Source organism: Dendrobates tinctorius, unplaced genomic scaffold (genome assembly GCF_039654945.1).
Source record: "Dendrobates tinctorius isolate UK_male_01 unplaced genomic scaffold, ASM3965494v1 ptg000016l, whole genome shotgun sequence".
In the NCBI taxonomy this organism is placed as follows: domain Eukaryota; kingdom Metazoa; phylum Chordata; class Amphibia; order Anura; family Dendrobatidae; genus Dendrobates; species Dendrobates tinctorius.
The window spans coordinates 41,921,887-41,944,660 of NW_027361684.1; the positions used below are offsets into that span (position 1 = coordinate 41,921,887).

The 22,774-nt window shown below is 45.7% G+C and overlaps 1 protein-coding gene across 2 annotated transcripts in view; it reads left to right on the forward strand.

Moving 5' to 3' along the window:
• The window catches only part of LOC141080498 (uncharacterized), a 43,340-nt gene extending 21,945 nt beyond the window's left edge, over window positions 1-21,395 (forward strand). Inside the window, exons 11-14 of one of the 2 annotated variants that reach the window (XR_012228951.1) lie at window positions 9,968-11,275; window positions 12,038-12,136; window positions 18,564-18,811; window positions 19,102-21,395. Coding sequence is in view for 1 of the 2 variants with exons in the window: in XM_073565743.1 (XP_073421844.1) it covers window positions 9,968-11,275; window positions 12,038-12,136; window positions 18,564-18,664 (1,508 nt within the window). In the remaining variant the exon portion in view is untranslated. Of the gene's footprint in view, window positions 1-9,967; window positions 11,276-12,037; window positions 12,137-18,563 lie in introns of both variants that reach the window. The other variant, XM_073565743.1, reaches the window with a different exon arrangement.
• The last annotated feature ends 1,379 nt before the right edge of the window (window positions 21,396-22,774 follow it).

Here is a 22,774-nt window from a genome sequence, read left to right on the forward strand (position 1 = left end):
GCAGCAGCTTTAGCAGCAGCACCACCATCGTCAAAAGGAACGCAGTACGGATGGTCGTTCCAGTAGTCACTCCACGCAGCGTAGCACATCAGCTGCAAGGAGCAAATCGCCACCAGGAGAGCAGCCTATTCAGGACCTGACTCCATCTCCCGAATCGGTACCTGCAGCCGAATACTTTTGGGTGAGTGATCTTCGTGAATGTTCACCATTGTTTTAAAAATCCATTTCCCTTACTAGGAAAAGGGGAAAAAGAACAGGGAGTGCCTCAGTTGTGCTAGTCCCCTACATATCTCTTGGGAGGAAAAAAGAGTCATGTACAAAAGAAATCCTCTGTTAGGAAACTCTGAATTTGGCCTCTGACCTAAGAGCCGCAATAAAATTGGAGTTTCAGAGTGCCCTTACATCTCAAGCATAGGGACAAATCAAAAAAGACACAATAGTGACTTCCCAGTCGGATTCCTCGACGTCGGGAGAAATCATGTAAAAAAAACAGATTCCAGTTCATCAGACGAGGGGCGTCACTGCTTCCCCCTAGACGAGGTAGACAAACTAGTGAAAGCGGTAATGTCTACCATGGGGGTGCTGGACCCTAGGCCCGATAAAACAGTCCAGGACATAATGTTCCGGGGACTAGGTCAGAAAAAGCGGAGAGTGTTCCCGCTAAATAAAAATGTGCGAGGTCTAATCAAAAAAGAATGGGATAAACCAGACAGGAAAAACACCACGGTCTCTTCCCTTAAAAGGAAATATCCCTTTGAGGAAGAGGCATCTACATCTTGGGATAAAGCTTGATGTAGCTGTCGCAAAGGCCTCAAAAAAAAAAAAAAAAAAAAAAATTTCGCCCTCCCCTTTGAGGACATGGACACCCTCAGGGATCCCCTAGATAAAAAGGCAGATACCTTTCTTAAAGGTGCATGGGAGTCAGCTGGAGGTAACCTCAGGCCAGCCATAGCGGCAACATGTACTTCGAGAGCCCTAATGATTTGGGTGGACCAACTAGAAAAGCAACTAAGAAGGGACGCCAAGGGATAAAATCCTAGACTCTATCCCAGTAATAAGGGGAGCGGCTGCCTTCCTAGCGGACTCATCGGCAGACTCAGTCCGGTTATCGTCCAAAGCAGCAGCACTCTCAAATGCAGCACGTAGAACATTATGACTTAAAAGTTGGCCGGGTGGACCTACAGACCAAGATGAATCTGTGTTCAATCCCCTGTGAAGGAAAATTCCTTTTTGGGGAGACGTTAGAGGACATCCTCCAGAAAGCAAGGCAAGAAGAAAGAGTTCCCAAATTTAGGGCCGGAAGCATTTAAGTGGCCCTTTCGGAATAGAAAGTTTCTTCAGCGGAGACCACCGAGAGATCAAAAGTGGGATGAGAAGAGAGGGTTCCTCTTCGGCAACTTGTCCTGAGACAAAAAGCCCTCTAGGTGACAGTTTGCTCAGGGTAAGGGGGAAGGTTAAACCTTTTTCTCCCAGCCTGGAAAAGAATCTCAAACAATCCATGGATTGTAAACCACTAATCCAGGAGGGCCTAAGGATAGACTTTCTCCCCCTCCCGCCTCAAAATTATGTAATGACTCTGCTAAGATCCAGTATGCAAGAGCAGAAAGCCCTAGAAAACGAAGTCCTAAGCCTGGTAGAAAAAGGAGTCGTCCAGGAGGTTCCCCTGCAGGGAAGGGGCAGGGGGTTTTACTCCCCTCTTTTTCCTGGTGACCAAGCCAGACGGCACGTTTCGGACAATTATAAATTAAAAAAAAAAAAATAAAAATCAAAGCTTCAAAATGGAGTCAATCAGGTGCACCACCAAAATCCTGTTTCCGAACTGCTTCATGACGGTGTTAGATCTCAGCGACGCTTATTATCACGTCCCCATTCACAAAAACTCCAGGAAATATCTCAGGTTAGCCGTCTCGATAAAGGGCGAGATAAGAGAACTCCAGTACAGAGCCTTGCCATTTGGAATATTTGTAGCTCCATGGGTATTTACCAAAATAGTGGCAGAGATTGATGGCCCATATAAGGGAGCAAGACATAATAATAATCCCGTATCTGGACTCTTTTTTAATAGCAAGCAGCTCGGCTCAAAAACGCTGGGAACAGAGGGACAGGGTGATGGACACTCTGCAGGGCCTGGGCTGGCTCCTAAATCTAAAAAAATCAAGATTGGAGCCCAGCAGAGTACAGGAATTCTTGGGTCTAACATTGGACTCAAACATTCAAGAGTGTTGCCTCCCAGACCGCAAGAAGGAGAAAATCGCTCAAATTGTAACGAGCCATCCAAAATCCCTCCATGACATTAAGAAAAGTGATGTCACGACTAGGTTCTCTCTCCGTCTGCCTGCCAGCAGTCCAATGGGCTCAGTTACACACGAGAGATCTACAGTGGGATGTACTAGCCAACTAGTCTGCAATAGGGGGACACCTAGAGGGTCATATTACCCTAAATTCAAAACTACTCATTCCCTAACCTGGTGGAAAAGCCAAGACAACCTTTCCAAAGGGATCCCCTGGGTAACAAAAATAACACACATAGTTACCAGACGCCAGTCCCACGGGGTGGGGAGCACACATGAACAACGAAGTGGCCCAGGGTGCGTGGGGAGTTCAAGAATTAGAATCCTCCTCTAACCAGTAAGAGCTCTTAGTGGGCTATGCATTAATACACTTCTTACCCCTGCTCAGGGGTCATGTCCGTATATTTTAGGACAATCGAGTCTCAATAGCATATATAAATCATCAGGGGGGAACCAGTTCCTGAACCCTAATGGACACATCCTCCAGAGTTCTCAAATTAGCAGAGGCAAACCTGCTATCTCTGTCAGCACTACACATCCGGGGCACGGAGAATCAAAAGGCATACTTTCTGAGTCGCACCCAATTACGACAAGGGGAATGGGTCCTAAAGCGGTCTGTTTTTCGGCAGATTGTAAAAAAATGGGGGGGGGGGGGCCCGGACATAGATCTGTTCGCCGACTTCAGAAACAAAAAAGTGGAAACTTTCTGCTCCATAGACCCCAGGGGGAATCCTCCTAGCTCTGGATGCCTTCATACTCCCATGGACATAGGGCCTAACATTGCCTTTCCCCTGATCATGCTGATCCCAGCAGTGCTAAGAAAAGTCAGGGAGGATGGGGCAAGAATGATTTTAATAGCCCCCTTCTGGCCCAAAAGAACCAGGTTCTCCTGGCAAAGAATATTCTCGGTAACCGACCCATGGATCCTACCAGATCTCCCGGACCTGCTATCGCAGGGCCCAGTGTTACACCCTCAGGCAGGGAGGCTCCATTTAACAGCATGGAAATTGAGGGCACTGATGAGACAGAGGGTTTTCAGAGAACCTGATAACCACATTACAAAAAAGTAGGAAACCGGTTACGATGAGAGCCTATGGGAGAACGTGGAAAAAAAAAATTCTTATCCACTTCGGGGGTAAAGGTTCAGGACGTGGTTCACATTGATAACATCCTAGAATTTCTGCAAGAGGGCCTAGAACAGGGTCTAGCGGTCAACACTTTAAAGGTACAAGTAGCGGCCTTGGGTGCCTTTATAACCATGATGTGGTAGGTAATCCTTGGGTGACAGATTATTAAGGCCGTATCCAGATCCAGGCCGATAGCTAATCAAAGATTACCATCATGGGACCTAAATCTTGTAATATCCACACTAACAGGCCCTCCATTTGAACCTATTCACTCAGCATCCCTAAGAATCCTGTCGTTAAAAACAGTGCTTTTTTAGCGCTAACATCAGCTCGCAGAGTGAGCGATATGCAAGCTTTATCAGTAGGGCCACCTTTCACAAAGATTCTAGATGATAAGGTCTTTTTAAAGCCTGACTCGGCCTATCTACCGAAAGCGTCATCACACTTCCATAGGTCCCAAGAGGTAGTCCTTCCTTCATTCTGCCCAAATCCTAAAAAGAAGGGAGAAGAAAAATTCCACACCTTAGACGTGAAGTTGTGCCTAGTGCAGTATCTAGAGGCCACCAAGAAATATAGGAAGGAAGGCTCTCTGTGTGGTTTCAGGGACCTCGGAAGGGACTCATAGCATCTAAGAGTACCCTGGCAAGGTGCATAAGGGATGTGATTGCCCTGGCATATTCATCCAGTGAAAATACCATCCCGGAAGGGTTGAGAGCCCATTCCACAAGAGCGATGGCGACCTCATAGGCTGAAAGATCTGAGGTATCAATAGAACAAATCTGTAAGGCGGCCACCTGGTCATCGCCTTCTACCTTTTTCAGGCACTATAGATTAGATCTAGCCTCTACGTCTGACCTGACCTTCGGGAGAAGGGTCCTTCAGGCGGTGGTCCCTCCCTAAGCTACCAATCTCTGTAATTCTCTCCGTGGTGCTGTCATGGGTGAGAGAGAATAGCTTAGTTACTCACTGATAACGGTGTTTCTCGGAACCCATGATAGCACCCGCTTATTCCCCTCCCCTTCACGAGTGTGGTGAGCACGTTTTACTGTTAGTAGAGTGTTTCTGTTTAGGCACGGTGCTTCTGATAATAAGCAATATTATAATGTTGTGCATATATTTCTGTTGTCTAACTAACCTGGAGACCCTCTGATGCTCTGTAACCAACTGGAGGTGGAGGAGAGGTACCGCCCTTTTTATCTGTAGATTCCTGTCCCTGAAGGGCGGATCCCCTCTCCGTGGTGCTGTCATGGGTTCCGAGAAACACCGTTATCGGTGAGTAACGAAGCTATTTTACCTCAGCCTGCTCTGGGCAGCCGGATACCGGGTGACACCACAGGGCCACCTCTTTCCTCCTGGGGGACACGGCACAGGACCGTGGGTAAGCTGCATCTGCCCTCAGATTAAAGCTTAACCCCTTCCTGGCACATTCCCTGCAGCTGCAGACAGACTGCCGTTAACCCTTTCAGGAGCGCTATGTCTCAATCTAAGGAGACTAAACGGGCTGCTAAGCACACTGCGTTTTTTACCGTGTGTACCACTTGCAAGTGTGCCATACCCATTGCACAGACTAATCTGTTATGCACGGACTGCCACCTGGCCTGCGCTCAAACACCCTCGCTGCTGATGGGCCTCCTGCGTTTAGTACCCCTGAGTGGGCTGCGTCCATGTCACGGTCGGTGGAGTCTCGGACCCAGGCTATATTCTTCCTCTGGGAGGACTCTAAGTCAGAAAGCGTCCTTGCCTCCCGAGGAGGGCTCTGGCGTCGGCCGGGAACCGTCCACCAGCAGGGACCATACTCGTTCAAGGAATGGTCAGGTCTCTAGAAAGTGGACCCATGACTCGTCCCCTAGTCACGTTCGCGCCTCGGCATCGGCGACTCCTGTCTCTTGCTCACCCTCTCCTGAGGTTCACAGTGAGCACGACTCTGAATTCGAATCTGACACATCAGCCCCTCAGAATCCCCCAACTGTGAGTCGCTTGATTCTCTTATAGAATCAACAGGATTCTGAAGTTGGATGAGGAAAATATTCCTGCTCCAGAACATGCTATCTCATTTAAGAAAACCAAGCGTGTTTGCAGGTTATTTACCAGCCATCCGGTGTTTAAGGAAATTGTCCAGAAACATGGGGATCGGCCACATAAGCGGTTCACAGGGCAAGTGTCTACTCGGGCTTAATACCCTTTTGATCCAGACCTAATGAAGGATTGGTTAAGTCCCCTCTGGTGGACCCTCCTGTATCACGTCTTGCTTCTAAAACGTTCCTATTTTTCTAAGGGGTCTTCAGTCAGAAACCCCTCCGATAGTCAAATTGACTACCTTGCCCGTTCAGTTTTTGAAGCTTCAGGAGCAGCGCTTTTTCATCTTTCGTGGCAATTTGGGTCACTAAGGCAATGGCCGCTTGGGCAGAAGTCTTGATTACTTCCTTCCAGGGCACCAATCTTCCTCTGGAGGCAAACACTGTCGCCAGGCAGATAAATCACGCAGTGGACCTTGTAGTAGACGCTTCTTTTGATGCCGCCAAACTGCCGCCAATGCGATCTCCATTAGACGAGCCCTATGGCTCCGCGGCTGGCGGGCGGATGCCACATCTAAAAGATCGTTGACTTCTCTCCCCTTTCAAACGGGTTGTCTTTTTGGAGAGAAACTGGACCAGCTCATTCCTGATACTGCCGGGGGGAAAAAGTAAATTCCTTCCTCAACAAGAGGCTGTTCGGCTGTTTCGCACCCAACAGCCGACACGTTTTCGATCTTTATCTTTTCGCAACAATTCCAGTTGGTCCTCCTCTTCTGGATCAGGTCAGTCCCCGCACGGAGACAGAGGCTCTCCCAGGTCTCATACAGACCTAACTGCTCTTGGAAACCCAGGCCTAGGGCTTCTGGATCTAGGGGAGTCAGATCTAGATCTACCCAATGACTTGTTGCGGTATCTGGCGGACACCAACAAAGTTGGCGGTTGCCTACTTTCCTTCAGCCACACCTGGCTCGCGGTCATCCACGACAAGTGGGTCAGGGAGCTGGTGTCCTCCTGATACAAGATAGAATTATTTTCTTCCCTTCCTCTCCCTCCAAGAAAAAGACGAGCCTTCCTTCGTGCTGTTCAGGCTCTAAGGGACGGAGTCATCATTCCGGTCCCTCATCACAAAGGGTTCAGAGGATTTTATTCAAACCTTTTTGTGGTTCCAAAAAAGGACGGGACGATGCGACCCATTCTTGATCTCAAACTGTTAAATCAGTTTGTCAAGGTACGGCGATTCCTAATGGAATCTCTCCGATCGGTTGTCGCTTCCATGGAAAAAATTTCCTAGCATCCATTGACATTAAGGACGCTTACCTTCACATTCCAATCTGCCCATCGCACCAGCAGTTCCTGCGTTTTGCAATTTACGAGGAACACTTCCAGTTCATTGCCTTGCCCTTCAGACTCGCCACTGCCCCCATGGTCTTTACCAAGGTCATGGCAGCTGTCATGGCCATTCTCCACTCTGAGTAGTGGTGTTACCGTATCTAGACTACCTGCTCATCAAGGGTCTGTCCCTTCCAGCCTGCGAGGAATCTGTTGATATAACAGTAAATACTTTCTCGCCTGGGGTGGAAGATAAACTTCGAAAAGTCTTTCCCAAAACCAGCTCAGCAGATTTCCTTTTTAGGAATGATCTTGGACACTTCCCGCGGGTTTATCATTCTCCCTCCAGAAAAGACCCAAGCCTTACAACAGGCAGCGTGGACTCTTTTCTGACCGGTTTCTCCCTCCATTCGTTTCAGCATGAGTTCTTGGAAAGATGGTGGCAGCGATAGAAGCAGTTCCATCTGTCCCTTACAACATGCGTTGTTGTTAGCTTGGGACTAGAACCCGTTCTGAGGTACCTGGAGCAGGATGGCCATGCACGAAGTGAGTCACATCCTCCATTGGGCCGAGACCAGCCATTCGCCTATCTCAGCAATCCACATCCTGGGCGTAGAAAACTGGGTGGCAGATTTTCTCAGTCGCCAAGGCATTGCCTCGGGAGAGTGGTCTCTTCATCCGGAAGTCTTTCAGCAAATTTGTCATCATTGGGGGACTGTGGATGTGGAGCTCATGGCCTCAAGACTAAACGGCAAGGTTCCTCGGTTCATTGCCCGATCGCGCGATCCATGCGCCATCGGAGCGGACGCCTTAGTTCTGCCATGGCACCGGTTCCGGCTCCCGTACATCTTCCCTTGCTTCCGAGGGTCATCAAGAAGATCAGAGCGGAGGGGGAGTACCAGTGATCCTAGTCGTGCCAGATTGGCCTGGCCAAGCATGGTATGCAGAACTAATACAACTAGTTGCTGACGTCCCCTGGAGACTTCTTGATCGCATGGATCTACTCTCGCAGGGCCTGATTTACCACCAGAACTCTGGGGCCCTGTCTTTGACGGCGTGGCTGTTGAATCCTGGTTTTTAGCACAGGCTGGGTTCTCTCATGACGTGATTTCCACCATGATTAGTGGTAGGAAGCCTGTGTTTATGCGCATCTATCACTGAACCTGGAAAACCTTCTTTTCGTGGTGCACGGATCATGGTCGATCACCTCTGGTGGTTTCCATTCCGGCCATATTGAAATTCCTTCAATCCGGATTAAGGTCAGGCCTTGTGTTTGGCTCCCTCAAGGGCCAAATTTCAGCTTTGTCAGTGCTTTACTAGTGCAAAATTGCCACCAAACTTCAGGTCAAGACGTTCATTCAGGGAGTTTCCCATGTGGCGCCTCCTGATAGAAGGCCATTGGAATCATGGGACCTTAACCTGGTTCTCGGGTGGGCCTTACAGGAGGCTCCTTTCGAACCGCTGCAGGACGTGTCACTGACCGTCCTCTCTTGGAAGGTGGTCTTTCTAGTGGCAATTACGTCAATCAGACAAGTTTCGGAATTGGCAGCCCTGTCCTGTCGTTCTCCTTTCCTGAATTTTCATCAGGACAAGGTAGTTCTCAGGACGTCCCCGTCCTTCCTGCCCAAGGTCGAGGAAATTGTTTTACCTTCCTTTTGTCCGGCGCCAGTCCATCGCATTGAGAAGGCCCTCCACACCCTGGTTTTGGTTAGGGCGCTGAGACTGTACATCTTGCGGACGGCTCCCTTCCACAAGTCAGATGCCCTGTTCATGCTTCCAGAGGGGCATAGGAAGGGTCTAGCAGCGTCAAAAGCGACACTAGCCAGGTGGTTTCGCTTGACGATTCAGGACTCCTACCGTGTCAGGAATGCGCCTGTCCCAGCGGGGATTAAGGTGCACTCTACCCGGTCAGTGGGCGCCTCTTGGGCCATTCGGCACCAGGCCTTGGCAGAACAGGTCTGCAAGGCTGCGACTTGGTCCTGTCTGCATACTTTTAAAGAAAAATTACCAAATTCATTCTCAGGCCTGTTCGCAAGGCTGCAACTTGGTCCAGCCTGCATACCTTTACAAACATTGCTTAATTCATTCTCAGGCCTCTGCGGATGCAGCTCTCGGCAGACACAGCCTGCAATCGGCAGTACCTCAGTGTTGACTCAGTGGTACATGGGGTATTAGCAGATGTATGCTCCCCACCCAGGGACTGCTTTAGGACATCCCACTGTCATTGGGGAATGAGGCGTAGGAGAAATAGAGATTTTTGTGTACTCACCGTAAAATCATTTTTTTTTTAGACAATCATTGAGGGAAACACAGCACCCACCCTGTTTAACCTATTGGCTCACTGTAGCATTCTTAGGTTTTGACATGGTTATGGTTATTGACTGTTTATGCTCCTACTGCTTTTTTTCACCAAACTGGAGAAATCTCAGCCAGCGAGAGGGTGTATACTGCAGGGGAGGAGCTAACTTTTTCTTTACTTAGTGTCCTAGTGGCCAGCAGCATAACACCCACTGTCTGTGTCCCCCAATGATTGGCTCGGAGAAAAGGACTTTACTATGAGTGCACAAAAATCCCTATTTTTCTTTTCGGACGATTCTGAACGCAGCGATTCCAAATGTCGTTTTTTTTTGTTTTTTTTGCTTTAATATGAATATCAGGAATTCAACCATTTTATTGGGGGGGGGGGAGAGGGAGCAACATTTGTGGCAACCCTCAGACCAAAATTTTCTACATCATTGGTTATCCAGTGTATAGTCATGACAATGTGGAAGAGCCATGGACTGAAAGGACTCTCCTCATATGTTTAAATGGCAATGTTATCTGGTAAGATGGGACAGTCATTGCATGTGAAGATAATCGTGAAATTATAAATGTGAAGTGATATATCGCTACAATTTTCCACCACTTTATGATTGAGGGATTTGGTCTCCTAGGATCTACAGCTCTGGTGTATCCCTGTAGACCGTTCAGTGTCTCTCACTGCACATGTGTGAGGCCAGAAGCTCCGCTCTGCGGGGAGTACATACACTGGGCGGTAGGGCTACATCACTGCTGCAGCTTTTTTTTTTTTTTTTTTAAGATCAGTGGTGGTCACACAAGTACAATATGACATTGCTAGCCAAAATGTTACTTGTAAGTCCTGGCAAAAGTGTATAACTGAGACCTGATGTGCTGTCATCTAAAATGCTTTTGTTTTGTCCTTCAGAGCCTGTACAAACTGTTGCTGCAGACTTTCCAAATCAGAAGGTGATATCCTTGGGTTTGTCTCCTAAAGATGTTTCTGGTGAGAATGCTTCCCTCAAGCTGGTGTCCCCACAAGCTACAGCGGCACCTAGCATCTCCACATCCCAGCCTAATGGTGCAGTCCAGAACAAAACTGACTCAAAAAGTAGTCTTCTCCAACTTCTTACTCAACCATCATTGACTGACTCACAGGCTAGCTTTAAGCCACTATTTCCCAGTAATGAGAGTGCTACTCCCCCCATTGTTTCCTCCAATGGGCCATCTGTGCCCTCTGTCACTTTGACAAATACTTTTAAACCAATATTTGGAGAGCAAAGTGTCGAGCAGAATCTACCTGCAAATACATTTAAGCCAATATTTGGGGACTCGTCTATTCAGCAACCTGCCGTCACATCTGCATCCCCTTTCACATTCCAAGTGAATTCCAATCCTACATCCACTGCTCCATCTTTTCCTGGGTTTGGTGCTTCAGCAACCGGTACAACTCCAAGCACAGACAGCGGTACCAAGCCGTCAATTTCCTTACCGGTGTCGAGCAGTGCTGCCACTAGCTTTAGTGCCACCTTTCCGGTGGCTGTAACCTCTAGTAGCACAGCTGCCTCTGCTCCCACAAGTACATTCTTAGGAAGCAGCACAAGTTTAGATTCCCAAACAAAGACAACGTTTGTATTTGGGCAGGCGCCTACCTCACAAGCAGCACCTGGCCAGAGTGTGTTTGGGAATACGCAAATGGCTCCAACGTCTCAACCCCCACAGTCGTCCATGTTTGGCTCTACAACTTCTGCATTTTCAGCTGCGCTCAACTCCAATCCTCCACCCTATCCTGCTAGTTCTGGTGCATCCACTTATAACAGTAGCTCAGGGAGTGGGATACAGGCAGACAAACCTGCCCCTAATTCACTTGCTAGCTTTGGAACATCTGGAGCTTCTTCTACATTTGGACCCGGTACTCTGCCCACTTTTGGAGGCAGCTCTCAGACAGCGTTTGGTGCAAATGTAACTTTTGCATTTGGATCTGGATCTGCTCCTGCAACAACAAACCCAATGACTTTTGGCACAATGAATAGCACACAAACAAACAGTACCCCTGCAGCAAGCCAGTTTGGAGCTTCAAAGCCCTTCTCTTTCGGGGAAAAAGCAAACACTTCTGTGTCCTTTGGTGCAACCACAACCACTGTGCCTGCTCCAGCTATGACTTTTGGAAACTCTTCTGCAGCTCAGAATAGCACACTTGGGACCCCTGGACCAACAGAAAACAAGCTGTCTTTTGGTGAGTGTAAAATTGTCTGAGTCAAATATGATCTTTCATACAGTTTTAGCAATATTTTACAATATTTTTTGAAAGCTGTTTGATACAACAGGGCATTAAGAGTTGCCCACACTTTCTGGCCAAAGTTAATAAAGGAGATTTCAAGCAGTGAACTATCATCACTGGAGCTGCCTTATGAGAGTTTTTTTTTTTTTTTGTGAACAAGCCCTTTAAAGGGATTCTCATGTGTTATTCAGGAGCGCACTGCTCTTTACATCTGGCTTTCTTATTGCTGAGGGACCGTGCACTCCCGAATATTGAGAGGTAACTGAGCCGTTGGCCCGAGTGCAGGGGCGCCTAATCTGGCTGGATCTAGTGATCTTCAGAGATTAATGTAAAGTTAATTTACAGCCACCAATTTTAAAAATGTATGACCATAAGGCAATCACTTTTTAATAAGTCCCTCCTGATGTGGTGAGTAACCAAACTTCACCTGGAGAATAGGCTTTGGCAACTCTACTATTCCCTCTTGACCTTCTGGCTCGTGCACTTCAGGTTTCCTTACTGTAATCTGTAAAAGCTGTTGCAAAATGGTCTGCTACAAGGCATGGAAATTCTGTGTGAAACATAGATTGGTTCCTACTTTGAAAATATCTATATTTGCCCTCGAGCAGCATAAGGGTGCTGACGGGATCCCCTTTATTGACTGGCCAGGCCGAAGTGTCAGACTGGCTTATGAGTTGAATTATTTCTAATTATTCCATATGATCTCTTTACCTACAGGGACACCTGCTACACCATTTGGCCAGAATGCCTCCCCTGCACCCATTAATTTTGGGACTCCAACCTCCTCGTTTGGCAGCCCTGCCCCCACCTCATTTGGTAAGATGCATGTATGACTGGCTATGATTTGGCGTGAGCAGGATTTGAGGGGGAAAAAATGTTTTATTGACAGAGCTGTTTGAGAGCTTTCTTTTTACAAGCCTAATTGTTTTGTATGACACCAGTCAATGTACTAAAAATTCCAAGTGTAATGAACTCTGGGAGGGTGAAGGACATGAAAAGGGGATGGATGGGGGGACTTTAACAGTAGACAAATCTACACTGCCTGGTACAGAGGGGAGGGGACCCTGTCCTTGCGGACTTACACTCTACGGGATAGTGGGGAAGAGACGGAAGGTCGGGGGTGCAGCAGCTCTGGTGGTGATGAGGCGGCAGCTCAGGCGGTGGTGAGGCTGCAGAATGGTCATTGCAGGCTGTAAGCTTTCCTGGAAAGATGGGTTTTCAGGTTCTGTTTGAAGGATCCGAGGGTGGTGGATAATCGGACGTGTTGAGGCATGGTATTCCAGAGAATAGGGGATATTCGGAAGAAATCTTGGAGGCGGTTGTGTGAGGAACGAATAAGTGTGGAGGAGAGTAGGAGGTCTTGGGAGGATCGAAGATTACGTGAGGGAAGATATTGGGAGATTAGTTCAGAGATATAGGGAGGGGAAAGGTTGTGGATGGCTTTGTAGGTCAGTGTTTGAATTGGATTCGTTGGGGAATTGGGAGCCAATGGAGGGATTAGCAGAGGGGAGAGACGGGAGTAGCGAGGAGAGAGGTGGATTAGTCGGGCAGCAGAATTGAGGACAGACTGGAGTGGTGCAGGGGAGGCCACAGAGGAGAGTGTTGCAGGAGATGATGAGGGCATGTACAAGAGTTTTAGTGGATTGAGGACTGAGGAAGGGACGGATTCTGGAAATATTTTTTGAGTTGGAGGTGACGGGTGGCAAGAGTTTGGACGTGTGGTTTGAAGGACAGGGCAGAGTAGTGTTTCTCCGAGGCAGCAGATTTCAGGGAGAGAGCGTGATACTGTTTACCATAATAGATAGATCGGGTAGGGAAGATACTTGAGATGGAGGACAGATGAGTTCAGTTTTGTCTACGTTGAGTTTTAGGAAGCGAGAGGTGAAAAAGGAGTCTATGGCTGATAGACACTCCGGGATTCTGGACAGCAGAGAGGGGACATTTGGGCCAGAGAGGTAGAACTGAGTGTCGTCTGCATACAGGTGGTACTGGAAGCTATGGGACTTTGAGTTGTCCTAGGCCAAGAGATTTTCGGGGGATTGCTTTGTAGTATGTGGAAGAAATGACCTTGTAGTAGGATTATCCAGGTCAGTGTAGTGTCAGTGCACAGCTAAAATAACGGTCTATTATGAAGACTTCATGGGCTTCACAGGAGTATCACCATGGCAACAGAGCTGCAATCACACTAAAACAAAACCAAAATTGATATGACCCTGCACTTAACCCCTTAATGACCGCCAATGCGCCTTTTAACAGCAGCCGTTACGGGGCATTACTCCTGGGCGCCACTTAACGGCTCTGAGAAATAACTAAGTGTCCCCCAGCATTTCAAAATCTCCAGTGTTTTGGCTACTGGGGTAGCGAAAATCCTGGATAACGTGATCAGGGCTGTTTTTTCCAATCCTCTGTCACATGATCACCGAATAACAACGATCATGTTAAAGTCTGAATTAATAAAAAAATCTTGTCAGAGGTGAGAGCGAAATTAACATGTCAGAAAAGATAAATGATGTCCTGAGGGCAGCCATGGTACCTCTGTACCAGTAACACCATGCTCTCTTCCTCAAGCAAAGTGTTGGATGCAATGCGTACACCCAGATTACAGGGATTTTTTTCTATTGGTCCCTGAATCACAATGATGAAAAGTCCAATATTTGTCATTCCCCTAGTTTAAATTTTTTTGTTTTCTTTTAGCTAGGGTTGGGATTGCATGTTAAATTCTAAGGTTGGAGTTCGTTAACCATAATTTTGTTTCATTATTTTTATGTTGGGTGTACTAGTGGTGGGTAAGGGTAGGTGTGTTGTGTTTTTTTTTTTTGTGGCTTTTTTCTTTGCTAGACATTCATATAAAATAAAAGTGGCCCCCGCAGAGCAGGCGTTTAGCCTGCGTTGCTCCGGGAGTGAAACAGAATCTGCTTCTGAAGCAGAGCAGTTTTTACCCAGTAACGACTCCTTTTCCTACACGGGATTTTACAGCCCAATGGTAGCAGAGTCTGTCGTCACTGCTGAAGCGTGAGTCAGGGCCACGTTCTGCAGTCCCCTCTGCATTGTTGTATCGTGACAATGCATACTCCCCCCAACCCCCCCCCCCCTTTTTTTTTTTTTTTTCTTAAGCAGCCCTTGGAATAAATTAACGTCAGTTTATCCTCCAATTTTTCCAAATTTGTAGTCCAGTCGTTATACAATTACCCACTAAACCACTATATGCCTGACAATATATTTCTCAAAAAAACACATCATTTCATTCCTGTCCATGGATCGCCACACATTTCCCTAAAATAAAAAATTTATGGGCTTCACCTTCAACATGGATTTAGTAAAAAATCCATTCTCTGCTCATACTGGGCAACAGAATGTGTCCACATCACCTCTGTATTTGCAGCTTTTATGTCATGAGCCCCAAATGAAGCCCTAATGAGATTCCTTAATCTTAGTGATAATTCCCAAGCCCTCCCCAAGAAATGACCTTACCCCTCTCCCCTTACTGACATCGGACGGTATAGTGCGTCCGATGTCCGTATCCCCCGCTTTGAGGTGGGCTCCGGCAGTGAGCCCGCATCAAAGCCCGGGACATGTTAGCTGTCTTGAACAGCTGACATGTGCCCGGAATAGCTGTGGGTGTAATCGCTGTCCACCTGCGCCTATTAACTAGTTAAATGCTGCTGTCAAACTCTGACTGCAGCATTTAATGCCCGCTTCCGGCCATCGGTCTGGAAATACGCCCACCGCTGACCCCTGTCATGTGATCGGTGGCCATAGATATGTTGTCATAACCAGAGGTTTCCTCGAAACCTCTATGGTTGTTAATGGATTGCTGTGAAGCGCCACCCTGTGGTCGGTGCTCATAGCAATGCAGTAGTTCTGCTACATGGAGGCGATCTGATCATCGCCTCTGTAGCAGAGCCGATCGAGGCTATGGAGGCTATTCAAGCATGCCAAAAGTTAAAGAAAAATGTTCTTAAATATAAAAACAATTTAAAAAAAGTTCAAATCACCCCCCTTTCACCCCATTCAAAATAAAACAATAAAAAAATCAAACATACACATTTGGCATTGCCCGATCTATGAATAAAGGATTAACCTGATCGCTAAACGGTGTAGCGAGAGAAAAAAATCAAAACGCCAGAATTGCGATCAAAAGATCGTAACTGTATCATTAAAACCGTCAGCTCGGCGCCCAAAAAATAAGCCCTCACCCAAGCAGAGATCCTGAAAAATGGAGACTCTACGGGTGTCGGAAAATTGTGCTTTTTGTTTTGTGTGTTTAAAGCAAACGTTGGCTTTTTTTTTTTTTTTTCACCACTTAGATAAAAAAAACCTAGTCATGTTTGGTGCCTATGAACTTGTAATGACCTGGAGAATCATAATGGCAGGTCAGTTTTAGCATTTGGTGAATCTAGCAAAAATCCAAACAGAGAACAAGTATGGATTGCACTTTTATTGTAATTTAACTACACTTGAAAACAGGAAAAAAAAAATCCCAAGTACATGACATGCTAAAACCAATGGTGTCGTTCAAAAGTACAACTCGTCATGCAAAAAATAAGCCTCACACGGCCATATTGAAAGAAAAATAAGTTATGACTCTGGAAAGAATGGGAGTGAAAAACAAACACAGCAGCAGCTTTTCTGATTGGCTATGTATTTCCTTATGTGCAGGCATTCCAGGACCTTGGGTATCCATGGTTACGACCACTAGCAGCAAGCGAACTGTCACTATATCAGTTTTCATAGCCAGATAACTAAGGTCTTGCACTGCCTGCTCATGAGAAAAGAGGCCTAACAAATCAGAAAAACTAAACTACATTTCTAATTGGAGGTATTTGCGAATACTATTGATTGAGCCCCCTAATTTCTCTTAAGATTAAATAAAAATTCCCCAGAGAAAAATGTTGCAGTCGACTTGTTCCTCGTGAGTTTAAGGCCATCTGTCATTCGCCAGTTTATCCCCTCCAAGTGTGCCAAATGCGGTGTAAAATTGTATATAATATGCAAGAGCACATCAGGATACACATGCACCTTTCTAATATATGAAGGTAGGGACATCCAAAAAAACAAACACCAAACTACCCCAAGACAATTGGCATCCCGGGTAGAATTGTAACTACGCCATTTCTTCACCAAGGGTACCACATGTACACGGACTATTACTACAGAAACTGGTGCAATAAAATTAGAGGTCTTTCTTAGTACAAAAAAGATTAATGATGGTGACAGTGGGGAAAAAATGCAAATTGTAATTTTTTTTTTTCTCTAACTTATGTTGCATCAACAGCATAAAAAAATGGCATCACACTACTCGCTACCTCCCTAGATAAATACATTAGAGGGTACAATTTACAAAAGATATTTATGGAGGATTTCTGTTGCTCTTGAACCCCACAGGCTCTACAAATACACCAATCTATTCCAAATAAAGCCAAATTTGTGTTCGACAACTCAAATTGTACCCTTCCGAGCTCTGTCGTTTATCCAAACAGAACTTTTTCCCTACATGTGTGGGGTATTGCCGTGCTTGTAAAAACATGGATAACAAAGTGAGGTCCATGTTTTGCTGTTGATTCTTGCAAAAAGTGAGAGAAATTTGGGACTAAAGCAAGATTTTTGTGAAAAATATAAACTTTTTCAAAATGACCTAATGTTGTCAAATTATATGTAGTACCTCTGAGTTTAAAATGCTCGCTAAACGCTCCTCAAGGATTTTATCCAGAGGTAGTTTCCAAAATGGGGTAACTAGTGGGGGGGGTTTCTGCTGTTTAGGCACCTTTTTAGGGGCCCTGCAAATGCTACATAGCGCCTGCCACCTTTCAGCCAAATTTGTGTTCCAAACTTCAAACATTGCTCCTTCCGTTCCGAGCCTTGATGTTTGTCCAAGCAGAAATTTTTGACTAAATGTTGGGTATCGCCATGCTCATAAACCCTGTAACAAACTATTGGGTTTACTTTTTGGTGTTGCAAAACTGAAAAAAATTATATAAAGTAGACATGTGGATGTTAGTTATACCACACAAAATAATTTAAGGGCATAAATTGACAATTTTTCAACTTTACAATGTCAATAGGATTTGTGTATGATTATGAAAATATCACTCTCTGAACCAGTGAGATACATTGAAGCGTTCCAGGGTTCTCATAAAGTGACACCGGTCAAAATTTGGCCTCGTTTCTTAAGGCCAATATTGGCTCCATTGCTAAGGGGTGAAAAACCTGCTGCTGGGAGGAAATGAACGTTTTATTCCCCCTGGCATTGTTTGGGTTTCAGGCATGGGGGAGGCGCCCATGCGGGTGCAGTTGCCGATCTGTAGAGTGGCACAGACTGACACTTGGCTCTAACGGTGATCTGCTGGCGGTGCGGTTACAGCTGCTGCTCTATTTACACAGCTGTGACTGAATCAGCACTGACCCCACCGCTGTGACGGATTGCCGACTACTGCTGGGGGGAATAAAGTTAAGTTAATTTCCACCTGGCATTGAGGCTTGAGGTGCAGACCCTTGGCAGATTCGGATCATTAAAGGGAACCTGTCAGCCATTTTGGCCTATATAAAATACAGCCATTGCCATTCTGGGCTTATCTACAGCATTCTATAATGCTGGTCCGACCTGATAAGCCCTGGTCCGACCTGAAAAGAAAAAAATGTCGTCATGCTCACCCGGGGGGTGGTCCGGGCCAAAGGGTGTTGCAGGTCTGGCGCCTCTGATCTATGTGTGATGCCGCCCTCCTGTTGCTTCATCGCTCCCTGGCATCGTGCTCCTGCAGTATAGTACTGCAGTGCGCAGGTCCTCTTTGACCTTTCCTGGTGCCTGCGCACTGCAGTATTTTGGTCTGCCCTCAACAGGGCAGGTAAGTACACCTGTACAGGAGTGCGATGCTGGGAGTGATGAAGCAAACAGGAGGGCGGCAATCACAAGAAGATGAGAGGTGCTGAACCCGGACCTGCAACACCCTTTGGACCGGACCACCCCCTGGGTGAGTATAATAAAACGTATTTTTCTTATCTTGCAGGTTGGATCGGGGGCTTATCTACAGCATTATAGAATGCTGTAGATAAGCCCTGAAAGGCGGTGGCTGCATCTTAGTGGCCAAAACTGCTAACAGGTTCGCTTTAACCCCATATCTGCAAGTTATTAGCAACAGCACTTTGTGTAGCTCATAAAACCACTAAAATACTAGAACTATTGCATATTGTATGACAGCTTGGCTAACAGTCACTTTTCTATTTTCTCATTTGTGTATTAATAAAGGTCAATCGAGTCATGGTTTCTCAATCGGAGTCACCTCTAATAAATCTTCAGCAACTCGGCAACGACTTATGGCCCGGCGCCAGCATGCCCGGAAGAAGTAGAAATGTGGCACTGCATCCACTCGCTTTTAAACTATACATCCTAATATTTTATATTTTCACACTTGGCTTTTTTTTTTTTTTTTTGAGAAATGAGAAAGCTGGACACTCTGAAATTTTACCCCAGAGGGGAGCCAATGTTCTCCCCAGGTGAGGTCTATAGACTATTGCTAACCTCCTTATTCTTCTGATGGAGCTACTGTAACATGCATAATGTCACTGCCAAACTGTTCAACTGCTTTATTCGCTTTCTCATCTGGACGGCGTGGTCGTCCTGTGGCTGGAAACGGCTTTTTTTTTTTTTTTCTTTTCTCAACACCTCACCTACCTTTCCTGTATAAAAGCATTCTGTAGAACTGCTTGTTCATCAGTTTTGGATTTTGTTTAAGATTAGTTTATTTGCAGTGCTTTTTTTTTTTTTTTTTTTTTTTTTTATCTAGGCAACTTGGTGAAAAACTCAACAATGAGTAGAATATCAAGGGAAGGAGTGCCAAAAGCCTGGACCCAATGTACCATGACGAGCGCAATGTTCATACTGAATATTTAACACATTTTACAATCTTGAAACTGACCAAGTGACCTGCGATGACTGCCTTGCTCCCTGATGAACTGTGCATATTTCCATGTGTATACAAGGGACTCGTGTGGCTTTTTTTTTTTTTTTTTAATTCAGAATTTGTCAGGATTTCTCCATCATACCAGGACTTGCAGTAATCTGCCATTGTATAAATCAGCATTGCTGTTCTCCATTTATTTGCTCTGACGCCTAAAGATTTAGGATGTTTGGACTGTTAACGTGTAACCCTCATTTTTCTTTTCACTTGTACAGTCAATTTAGGGGGTTGAAGAAACAACAACTTTGTAATGAAGAAATGTGTTTTTTTTTTTTTGTTTCACTTTTAAAATTCTCACTTCACAGGTCCAATCAGTCTTCAATGACTTATAGGTTGTTGTCCCCCCCCCCACTACTGTGATAGTTACAGTTCTCCATAGAACTTCATGAGAACTAGCTGTCGTCTGCCACTGCAGGAGAACGTGCAGCAGTATGTCTGCCGTCTACTCCTCCATAGAATTTTTAAATCTCAGACTGTCGTATCTCTGTTATGGGAGAGTCTGTCTTCACTGAACATTGATCCGTCACTCATGGATAAAATCTGTCCTGCAGGAGAAATAAGCAAATGTTCTCTTCTGATGCATTGCACAGTTGCTTAGGTTCAGGTGCAGCATTGACTTGTGAAAACTAAAGTGACTGTTACTCTGTAAGGCAGTTCTCCACCCTCGGGCAGATTGTACGCTCCAGAACAAGCGGGCGCCATCCTTAACGTATGACGTAATTTTGGAATTGTCAGTCACTTTATTTGTGTTTGTGAAAAAAACAAAAAATGTTTTTTGTAAGCTACCTCTAAGGGGAAGAGTGAAAGTGAAGCGCATGTTAGAATGAGACTGTGCACAGCAGATGCTGGGGTCTTTAAAATGTAGTTGTTACCATACGTTCCACTAATGTTCACCATGTGTAGCGGACAGAGCGTGGATGGCTTAAAGCTTTGTCGAGTCTCGCACTTGAGCTCATGTCTGCAAATCTCACTCTACCACTGAGTGCTAGTGCTTTAAAAGAACTAATTGCTTTTATGGATGGTGGTGGAAAATGCACTGGCTTCTAATTTAAAATACCTGCATTCTTTACTGATGGCCCCAGAATGACAAGTAACTTATATCGTCCCTGCAGCCACTTGACTAATTGCTCCCTGCCAGCTTGTCGGTGTCGGGGTGTGATTAGTCACGCTCACAGTATAGTTGACAAGGATTGTAATCACTCCCTGCACATCCCTATGACCGAAAGCAAGAGGCTGCAGGGAGGATATGAGTTGATCTGTCTCCTGTAGCTGTGCTTCCAGTAAGGCAGGATTTTAATGCCATTTACCTTTTGGATTAGCCCAACATCTGCAAGTAAATAGTATTTCTAACATGACTGGATACCTTTTTTTTTTTTTTTCTTCTTCTTTTTGGCCTTTCCAACATACTGTTGTCTATTTGGTTTTGCATCTGTCGTCACATCGCTGTTTTGTGGTGCTACAGAACAAAGAACCAGTCGAAAGAGGAACTGGGCAAAGCAGAATATTGGCTGATACCCCAAACCTGCTAGTTTGCCTCCCTCTGTTCTTACACAAGCGGTGTTTGATTTTGTTTACTTGGGGCTTCTTCCTGAATGTGGAACGGTCCATTTACATGAGCTGATGCTCAATACTAGGACAACCCCTGTATTGATCAAAATGTTTCAATTCCTTTTTGCAATCTTAAAGCAATGTATTCAGTAATGTAAGTAGGAGGGAAAACCCAGTGTTATTGTACCTTACCTGATGGTCTACACCAGGGTTCCCCAACTCCAGTCCTCAAGGCCCACCAACAGGTCATGTTTTCAGGATTTCCTTAGTATTGCCCAGGTGATAATTGCATCCTGTTGGTGGGCGTTGGGGAACCCTGCTCTACGCTGCAGAACTGTCATCGAGCTAGAACAGAGCCTTCAGACTCTTCAACTTTACAGCCCAAAGAACTACTGTGTGGTTATCAGTACTGAAATCTGCTGTGGACAATGTGTATGGTGGAATGTACATAGTTTTGTAAGCTTGCTGTTTTGTCTGGATTCAGGTTGGGAGGATTTTTAGATTTTTTTTTTTTTTTTAAATAAATTCTTATGTCTTAAAACTCTGATTTTAAATAAAACAAAATTGCTTAACTTGTTTTGTCAATTTATATTGTACATAAAGTCACAGGGATATAAAGAGGATTTTTGCACTTACTGTAACATCTTAGCCTTCACTGGGAGATAGACCATAGGTGTACTTTGCTGCCAAGAGGCTAACACTAAGAACTATAACCAAGAAATGTCAGAAAGCTACACTGTCTACTGGCAACCAAGCTGTTTGTCTTCTGCTTCTCCCTACATGATCGATAAATAAACATACACATTCTTCCAATGAGGCAACATGATCAAAGGGGAGGCTCAGGTGTCCCTCAATGATTACTACTTTTCTCAGGTGCTTAATTTGGGGTAACAGAAACCATGGGATGCACCAAAGCAGTCCTTATGGTGGGAAATGTGTAAAAGTAACTTCCTAAGGATGTAACTGAGCAACTATCACATGTAGCACCTTTCTCCCCAGCCTGCAGGCTGAGGCAAAACTGTAGACCTTGTAAAATTTAGAGACATTGTGAGCAAGTAGCATCCCTATAAAGCCCTAAGGTTGATGCTGAAGAGCCCAGGAAGCACCCACTTGCTGAGTGGAATGAGCCTTCACCCCTGGGGGGGGTGCTTTTTGCTTGGCTTTATGTTGAATCTATTTTATTGAAAACAAATAAACAACAAAGTACAAGACAACAAACAGTGTACACCAAGGCACATGAAGCCACATTATTGCTATACACTCGTAATGACGAAATATCTTCTGGTGCCGCAGAGTCATCAAAATAATTGTATACCAGAGGGCACACGTATACCATCCCGTGGCTGTTGTTCTTAACTATATATACATTTGTCATATATTATTGCGTATACAGACATCAACGGAAAAGATGTCACGCCGCCCCGTGTTTCTTTCGGAACATCAACATCATTAATTAAGAGAGTAGTAACTGCGGGCGTGCCTAACAAAGTCTCCATGTAACCAGTGGAGGTGTACGTCAAGCAACAATAAAGAGAACCTAAGAAAAGAAAATAAGAAACTCAAAGAGCGTGAAGGGGGGAGGAAAGAAAAGGGAGGTGAAGTAAGCGGGCCTCCATGCCGACCTTTAATTTGCTCCCTCGACCAAGCGAGGTAATTCGGGGGTTTCCTTGAATAGTATCCAAGGCTGCCACACACGAATCAGGCGGGTATAGTCTCCCTCCATTTCGGCCATTAATTCCTCCATACGGAATATATCTGCAAATTCTGTCACCCATTCTGCCATGGTCGGTGGTGGTGTGCGCCAATGGCGTGGAATAACCATGCGCGCCGCAGAAATGCAAAATCTGAGAAGGCTTCTTTTCTGAGTGGATATGGGGCCTGGGAGGATTGACAAGAGGGCAATTTGCGGGGAGGGTGGAACATGCGTTCCAGAAATCTTTTGATACGCTCC